Source organism: Antrostomus carolinensis, unplaced genomic scaffold (genome assembly GCF_000700745.2).
Source record: "Antrostomus carolinensis isolate BGI_N321 unplaced genomic scaffold, ASM70074v2 scaffold34743, whole genome shotgun sequence".
Lineage (NCBI taxonomy): Eukaryota > Metazoa > Chordata > Aves > Caprimulgiformes > Caprimulgidae > Antrostomus > Antrostomus carolinensis.
Window position 1 is genome coordinate 28,617 of NW_010303734.1, and position 9,053 is coordinate 37,669.

At 46.4% G+C, this 9,053-nt stretch overlaps 1 protein-coding gene across 1 annotated transcript in view; it reads left to right on the plus strand.

Moving 5' to 3' along the window:
• The window catches only part of LOC104522047 (BCL-6 corepressor-like), a gene marked incomplete at its 5' end in the record, with an annotated part of 35,221 nt that extends 28,612 nt beyond the window's left edge, over positions 1 to 6,609 (plus strand). The window contains 4 exon segments of the mRNA XM_010164220.2: positions 2,872 to 3,017; positions 4,183 to 4,260; positions 4,471 to 4,621; positions 5,485 to 6,609. Of these exon segments, the coding sequence (XP_010162522.1) occupies positions 2,872 to 3,017; positions 4,183 to 4,260; positions 4,471 to 4,621; positions 5,485 to 5,779 (670 nt within the window).
• Between the last annotated feature and the right edge of the window lie 2,444 nt (positions 6,610 to 9,053).

Sequence of the window (9,053 nt, forward strand, 5' to 3'; positions counted from 1 at the left end):
CCGTAAGGCTTTTCTGCGCCTTTCCTTCCCCTTGCCTCTATAAAGTCCCCTCTCGTGCCTGGGGTGGCCTCCCTGTGCTCTGGCAGGTGACAGAGACGGGTCTGCCGGCCTCGCTGCCTGCCCTGCTGCCTCTGGGCTGGGTGACATCTAGAGAAGGAGAAGGGGGTCCCATCTCAGGGGTTATTTTACAGCCCATGTGCTGTGATTTTTTCCTTCCTGGAGAGTGCCCAGGCGCCCTTTAATAAACTCGTCCAGGTATCGTTAAATCGATTGAAACACCGGGCGGTGATTTAGATGCTGTTTTTAATAAGTTAAGGGATCATCTTGAATTCATTACGGCTTCAAAAGCCACTTAGGTAAGTCAGTTAAAAAAACCCAAACAAATCAAACAAAAAAAACCACTCCCAAGAAAACCCACAAACCAATAAACCTATAACACTCTCTGTGCCCTGCCCTCAAAAAACACCCTCCAGAAAATCCTAATTCTAAAATGAAATGGAAACCAGTTCAAAAGTAAAGGCTCCAGTAAAGTGAGGGAGCGGGGGAGAAAAAGCATCCCCAGCATTTGGCAGCGGCCGTGACTCTCATGTGTTCCCAGTGTCTGTTGCCAGAGGATGAGCCAGGGATGCCTGATGCCCAGTAGGGGACAGGAGGGTTTGCAGCAAGGCTGACCTTTCCCGCTGTAGATGCTCAGAGTGTCATGACCCGACAGCTCAGGCATCAGATGCTTGCTGACAGCCAGGAACACCCGATACTTCTTCAGCCTCCGTGTCAGCACCCCTATTATTTGTTACCTCTTGTGTTGTGTCGCGTGGTATGTTCAGCACCAGCCAGGCCCGGGATGCACCGGGCGCTGCGTGGGCAGGCGATGCTGCCGCAGTCCCTGTGCGGAAGCACCGAGTCAGTAGGGGGAGGTGGGAGGGTGAAGCTTGCGGGAGACCCCGGGGATCCTGGCTTCTCCGGCACCGTCTGTCTCAAGGGAGTCACTCACATAGTTTCAGTGTCTGGTTAGAGGCTTCCCTGAGAAATGGAGAACGTGGTATTCTGACCCTTTGCAAGGGATCCTCACAGCCCTCTCTGGTCTTTAAATTTGAAAGTAGCTTTCCAAGAGCAACACGTTGGGCTTTGAGGGCGTGCACCACGTGTTGTGCTCTCTGGTGCCGGGGGCCCGAGGGGTCGCATGAGCTGGATTGAGGGCTGTGCTCAGCAGCTTGAGGATCACCTGCTTGTTTGCTGTGTGAGTGAGTGGCCCGGGGTGTGCAGGAGGCAGGCAGTGCAGGGTAAGCCCTCTCTCCATAGGGAACGAGCCGCACACTCTCTTGAGTGCAGCTCCTCATGTCAATATAACGTGCATATGCCAAAACCAAAACTGTATACAGCTTTCCAGCAAGATGGGGGCAAATGAGAGTGCTTCACGTGTGGCAGATGTTAATCACCCTCAGTCACAGCCTACTGGAAAGTACTTGGAGTAAACACACCTGGAACGTACTTCTTTTTACGATGGATCAGAGTCTTCCTCCCACCAGCAACAAACACTATGTAGTGGGTGGAAAAACGGTGGTGTGCCTTCCTCTTCTGACTGTTTTAATCTGCCTCTGCTCTGTCCCAAGCTCACGTGGGTGGATGCCAACCCGTACCAAAGCGGTAGTGACATAGAGGGGACATTGCTACATGTGTCAGAAGGAGTGGTGGGAGGTGGCCTCTCTGCAGGAGGGAGTTTCAGCCCCTCCTGAGGGGTCGAGCATTGCTTGGCAAACTGGCAGATGGAGCTGAGGGGGTTTGCTTCTCTGTGCTTCCAGATGACTTCTCCTTGTAACATCGTTCTGAAAGCTTTCCAGGAAGGCAGTACATGATCCTAATGCAAGTCCTTCCTTACTTCTCTTGCCTTTTAATACAACTATTTGGGAGCTTGGAAGTCTTGTTGGGGGACAGCAGTGTTGACAGCCTAAAGGAGGGTCCAACTGCTGTGGTCACTGGCCATTGCATTTGACTCCCCTTTCAAAAGGGGAGTGCTTCCCTGCTCATTGCCTTCTGAGGAAAAGATGGGATTTTAACACATCTTCATTAGTCTGAAGGGTAATACGTTCTACTTCCAGACAACTCCCTGTTACGTATAATCAATTTTAAAGGCAAAAGTTAATGCGATTTATAATTAGCGATAAGGAATTCTAAACCTGGAATTACAGGCATGTGTATTAACGAATAATCCTTCTGTAGGCTCACAAAATCTATGCCTGAGCTTGTATAGATTGCTCATGCCACATAAAATGCATTAACTTCTGGGTGGACTAAACTTAAAATAACATGTTTTTCTGTTCTCTAAGTAGAAGGGTTGAATTGTGCTGCGAATACATTCACAAGTTCTATTTAATGAGGATATAGCGCAAAAGTTTAATTCCTAGCAAATTTTCCCAACTTATTTCTGTGTACATAATTTAGGAGCTTTGGGTAACTGATTGCCGTGCCTGCCCAGAGGCAGGCTGAATGAGCCCTTACTCTGCGGCATGCTGTTAAATTGGCAGAGATTTGGAACGGTAGAGTGACTTGCAGCAAAATTATGTTTGTGAGGCTTCACGCAAACTCCTGCTTTCTGTTACAGCGGTGTAATTATTTTACTGGCCCTCGAAATACGTTTGGCAGTGAATATATGTACCGGAAATATCTGCCCCGAGCAGTCTGACTGTGAAAAGACAAGAGGGGAGGGGATGATGTGCAAGTAAAACTGACAATGAGATGATTGGCAGCTGTATTAATAGTGTTATTTTCTATAAATAACTTTGTTCTGAAGTCAGAAGTTTCTTGTCAAACATATTTGCATAATAGTATTGAGTGAAAATGTAACGACGTGATTTATCTTTTTTATTTCCCTAGACCCATCCATGACGCGGTTGAAAACGATCACTTGGAAATTGTCCGCCTATTACTGTCTTATGGTGCTGATCCAACGCTTGCAACCTACTCTGGGAGGACCATCGTGAAAATGACCCACAGTGAGCTCATGGAGACCTTCCTCACAGGTGTGTGTGGCCATGTCGCTCAAGGCTCTGCCACCTGTGATAAACGGGGGGGGACATTTCCTGGCCGCTCAAAGACCCTGCTGACCAGCGGGGATGGCTCCGTGCTGAGGAGCATTAGGGTAGGCTGCAGTAGCTCCCTCTCTGCCTGTGAAAACCCAGCGGCTGCAGGTGGGAAGCATAGCCATGCATGAGGGCTCCTTCTAATTGAAACTCTTAATAAGTCATAAGGATTATGCCACTATCAGATTTGATAGGTAGGAGGTCAGTGGGCTGTTTCGGTGCCGTCAGTTTTCTGCTTGAAATAGGCAAATCAAATAGCTGTTTGTTAAACATGTTTTCCTGTGGTCTCGCTTTTTATCCTTCTACTACTTGTCTTTTTGCAAGTTCTGCCTCATTTTGTATCTGAAATGCTGTAAAACTGTATTAAAGGCTTTTGTCTTTAAACATGTCCATGTTCTAACATGGTTTTAGGTTTTTTTCCTGTTAGTTTTGCATAGACACTTGCATTCCCTAATAATTTACCTTTGAAAATATTCAGTGTTCATAGTCAATGAGTTCATGGACTCATCCACTTACCCATTTAAATGGTGCAGTGTAGAAAGTGCATAGATGTATCAGGACTCCAGTAAAGTCTGGTATCTTGGGCTTCTTAGCATCTTGAATCCTGGTGTCTTTTCATCACCTCAACTAGCAAATCTCCCAAATTATGTTTGTGGAAAAGAATTACATATTCTGAACATACCTGTGTGGAAAAACCTTTTCCATCCCTTTCCTTGGGGCCACTGTTTCACCCCCAAGTTGGTGTTCAGAGTAACTGTGCAGGCTAAAAAGTGTGTTACATCCTATCTTTCACATAAACAAAATGCTGTGCTCAGTTGCTGAAGCTTAAGGTTGGGTCTGTCGCTGTTAGACGGTGAGTGATTGATGTGGTGGGTCATGGTTTGATGTGATGGGAGAAGGGGTGCGGGAGAAAAGCGAATATTTGCAAGAATGGTGTGTGTCTCTGCTGTTCTTTGTAGCACGTGCGCCAGGAATATGGTGTGGGTTTTATTTGATGGAAGGTATGGAGCGCGCATAGTGAGACTCTGCATGACACACGGTCTGCTAAACTTGCCAGCTTTTTGTTCTCATCAGTATGTTTTTGTTGTTGTTTTTTCCTCTCCAGAGTATTTAACTGACCTGCAAGGTCGAAGTGTTGAGGACCCTGGTTTGTACTGGGATTTCTATGGCAGCTCTGTGTGCGGTGAGCAAATGTTGCCCTTTATTTCTTTGTATGTGGAGACTTTCAAAACATGCGGCACGTGGGGGTGGGAGCTGTTTTGTTTTTATGGTAGAGGAAGCTTGGAAGGAAGCAAACTGATTCTATTTACAGATCACGTTATTGGAAAAAAAAAGCAAGACCTGCAACAATCTCTTCAGTGCTGACTTGGCATATTTATTCAATTTTATTTAGATCCAAAAGATGAATCTGGATTTGACATCTTGGCAAATCCTCCCGGCCCAGGTGATGAAGATGAAGATGGCTTTAGTGATGTATTTGAATTCGAATTTTCGGATGAGCCTCCCTTGCCATGTTACAACATTCAAGTGTGTCTCTCTCAGGGGTAAGAACACAGGGTATGGGGTGAAAATAGCTGAGACGATCTGCTTGAGATGGCAGCAGTTTGTGTCTGTGGGGAAATGTTCGTCTAACGTAAATGAGAAAGCAATGCCGTAACTGCTCAGCTTTTTAGGAAGACGCTAATAGGAGGTGAGAGGGGGAAAGGCTGACTTGTCGGGGCTGCATTTTGAGTGTCATACTCTTGAGCTGAACAAATTATGTTCAAACACAAATGCCTTCCTTCATCCCAGGCAGGCCACCTTGATAGAACATCCCAAAATACAAGCACTTCTAGCACTTAAGTTTGGGTATCATGTTTGTAAAGTGTTCTTAATTTTATTTAACCGGCTTTTCTGTTTTGCTGAGTGGACATGCTTTTGTGGGTGATGAAATGTCAGTGTTACTGCTGTTCTAGACTCTGCAGCAAAACTGCTTTAAATTAAAAAAGCAGAAAAAACCCTCTCTTGACTTGTATTTAATATGGGCGTCTCTGGAAGTCAGAGGTTCTGAAATTTCTGATTATGACTCTGGGGTCATTTCCTGACTTGGTAGATGGGAGTCGGGATCAGCCAGGCGAACCTTTAACTGTGCGATGGCTGCTGACCCCCGTGTGTGCTCACAAGCCCTGGGTTTGCAGGCCCCAGAGTCCCTGCGTGCCTGGTCCCCCCTCCCTCCCCAAAGCTGCGGTGTGGTGTGTAAATAGGTACGTGCCTGCACAGCTGTTATATTCGACTCCCCGGGCAATGGCCTTGATTTCAGGGGGTTGTTTGTGCGGGAGGGTTTGTGACACGGCGACAGGGTGAAGAGTCAAAGAAGCCCGTGACTTAATGTCAGTTACTGGAGCCTGTTTCTCCTTTGCTTCCACAGACCACGAAATTGGCTTTTGCTCTCAGACGTGGTGAAGAGGCTAAAAATGTCATCTCGCATCTTCCGCTGCAACTTCCCCAGTCTGGAAGTTGTCACCATCACGGAGGCAGAGTTTTACAAACAGACTTCCCTCAGCCAGTTGTTCTCTTGTGCTACGGACCTCGAAGCTTTTAACCCGGAGAGCAAAGAGCTGTTGGACTTGGTAGAGTTTACAAGTGAACTGAAGACTTTGCTCGGCTCCTCGCTTCACTGGTTGCATCCGCACGAGGACCCTCCCTTTGACATCCTCTGGTGAACCATCAGGCCATTTAATGTACAGTGCTCTATACAGTTACTTCTTTATGTATATGTGTTCAAATGCAATTGTTTCTGTAAAGAAAGGACACTATTAAATATGAAAATATCTTTCCTTTATATAAGAGATCTGAATTCCAGTTGGATGGATTTTGGAAGAATTTTTTTTTAACTTCAATCAGTTTTTACAAAATTGTTATATAATGTTTCTTTAAATGCACACAGGCTTTGGGATAAGTTTATTACTCGGAACACGTTTTTTTTTTTTTTTTAAAGAACACACCCACACATTGACTTTGTTTCATACAAAGCACTGATTACACAGAACATACTTTTTCTAGGTGATGTGATCAAAGTCGTGTGGCTCGTTTGGGAGATAGAATTCGGTAAGGCACTTGGTGATATTATTTTTGTTTTTTTGTTTACAGAATTACCTGCTTTGGCCAGGTAAGCACTATTGAATATAATTCAGTAGTTTGTAATATAAATTAAACCATATCCATACGCATCAACTAATTGTAAGAACTTTTATATCCTAATTTAAAAGCTGTGAAATTTAGTTTTCACACATCAAACCGGATTGTTTATATATGTTTAAACATTTTATGCTCTTTATTTAAAGAAGACTTTGAACTATTTTTTCTGTACCTTGTAAAATATTGAAAAACTAACATATGTTGAAGTTGCTTGAAACTGTACATAAACTAAATTTTCTGAATTGTGTGTTTATGTTTGAGATCTGTGTTTTAACTTTGTAAGTAAATCTCCTGCCTTTGTATTTATATTTTACAAAAATTTTCTTAAAGGCAATAAAACTGTTGAGAAATGAAGAGGCTAAAGTGACTCCCATTAATTCCGTGCCTGGTTGCGAAATGAGCTCCGACTCATTAACGTTTATGAAAGGAGGGAGCTCCGTGCGGTTCCTGGAGCGCAGCAGAGCTAGCACAGGTGCCGGCCAGCAGCTGATGAAATCTGAGGTAGAATCTGCATTGGCTTTCTAAATTCAAGGTTACAAGAAAACATTGGGCGGGCGCCTTTTGTGGATCCGGGGTTTAAAAGCGTGGTGTTCACAATACTTTCTGCATTGCCTTTTAGTTAGGAAATTGTGAATAGCTTCAATTATTTTTCCTCCTTTGTCATCGTTTTAAGTTGAATCGACTGCATTCTCTTTTCAGTGGTGTCTGCAGAGGGGAGGAAAGTAGTACCAGGGTAAAATGCTTTAGTTTTGATGTGGAGCATTAAGGCTGTGAGCACCCTTTGGGGGGAATCTGAAGGGACAGTGAAAAGAATGTGACTTTTACACAGCTTGGGAACTTGCATTTTAAGAGGCTGGGCTCCCGAGGATTGGGCAGACCCTCTCTTAAGGGTCTGGGTCTTCCTTTCCCCTGTGGAAAGAAGTTCCTGTTGTGAACCCGGAGTCTGAGTTTTGCTTTTGGGCTGTTTTTAACAGTAGTATGTCCTGTGATAGCCAAACACTTCGACTGAGATGTTTAAATTGCGGTGCTCTTCTGATGTGGGCCAGGGCACTCACCAAAAGGGTCTCGAGCAGAGTACCTGGTCCATCTGAGAAAAACATACGAGGGAAAGTTTCTCCATCTGGAGCAGTGAAGCTCAGAGGTTTTGATTAATGTACAGAGTATTGCAGTTGAAGTCTCTGCTCTTGGAGGAGCTTAAGAAACGGTGTGAGCTACCCTCATCCTGAAGGTAAGGGAGAATGGCACCTCATTCCTCAAGGTCCCCCAGAGGAAAGATGCCGAGCTGTTGCCTCTCGTGGTGTGTTGCCATCCAGACTTTTGCCAGACGTTTGTACTGTGTGGCTTACAGTGGGACTGCTTTGGGTGCAAGAGGTGAGAGGGGGGGTCTGAGAGCTGTCTGCTGCTGCCAGACCCATGTCCCCACAGGGCAGGGAATTTTTAGTCCTAGCACAGCCAACAAGGTCTTTCTCCGGAATTTGAATCAGGATGATGCTGCTCTCTCCCGTACAGCTTACACACATACCTGGGGTTTCCTTTAAAGTCCGCCTCCTACTTTGTAAGGAACTGAAAGAGACATTCCTACTCTGCAGTGCCAGCTGCTTTTACCCCCTGTTCTTCCCAGAAAGCAGAGATGGCCCAGAAAAACTAAGGCAAGGGAGAACATTCAAAGCAATTGTTACAGACACCTTTATCTGATCAGCTGCCTAATGCTTGAATGATTTGAGCAGAGCATAAATCAGCTTTGTACCACTTCCAGGGGTGCATGGCAGACACCTCACTTTGTGACCTGCAGGCAAACAGAAGATTGACGTGGCTTCCTCTTTTGAGCACGTGCTTCCCAAATGTCTCTGCTTAGTCAGCTTTCCAGTATATCCACCAAGTACAGTTGGGCCTTCTCCATGCTGGCGCTTGCATCTGTGCTCAAATACAGTAACAGCCTCATGCTGTTGTAATGCAAGTGTGTGCCTGCCCCAGGGCCTGTCTGCACCCTAAAATTAGGGCTGTGGCAGGGAACACCTGATCACAGTCCTGTCCCTTGACATAACACAACCATTTTATCTTCTCGGATGTACTTTTTTTAAAGAGACTTTGCAGTGTGAGGGCGCTTGAGGGAGCACGGAGGGTTCAGCGAAGGAGCAGGGCAGCGTCCTGTGCTGCTGGGCGTATGAGGCTGGCTTGGCTGACCCTATTCTGGGCGGTTTGGGAGAGACTGTCATGTGAGAGGCTGCCTGCACGTGTAGTTTTGCAGTAGGCAAGCCCAGGGGGTAGTTACCTTGGGGAGAGGAGAGCTGGCAGCGTGCCGGCAGGCAGGGAGCAAACTCAGGGACGGTGAGTGTAGGCAGGGGAGTGGAAACGCTGGCAGCCTTGCCGGCACCGGGACTGGCTGAATCCTGCACGGCACAGAGCCAGGGACCGAGCGAGCTCCAAGCAGCGCAGCAGGGCAGGGCTGGGAGGGGGCTGATGTCCAGCGTTTCAGCTTCTGGACTCAAGCTGCTCTCTTTTAAAGCACTTTCTCATGCATCCTCCATGGGCCGAGGAGACTCGCTTCACACCGCTGGCATTGCTCCAGGTTAATGAAAAATCAGAAAACAGAAACACAACCTTTGGGGATGGTAAAACCCTGCCGATCCCGTGTCCTGCCTCCTGCAAAGTGGAAGTGCAGTGCAGTGTTGATGCCATTGGGGCCCAAGCCAAGCGGTTTCCTTGAGTTTCCCCTGCTTATCACTTGTATTTGCCTGGCTGGGAGGTCGTGCTGCCCCACGGAGGTGTTGGGGAACCACTGATGCAATAGGGAAAAAC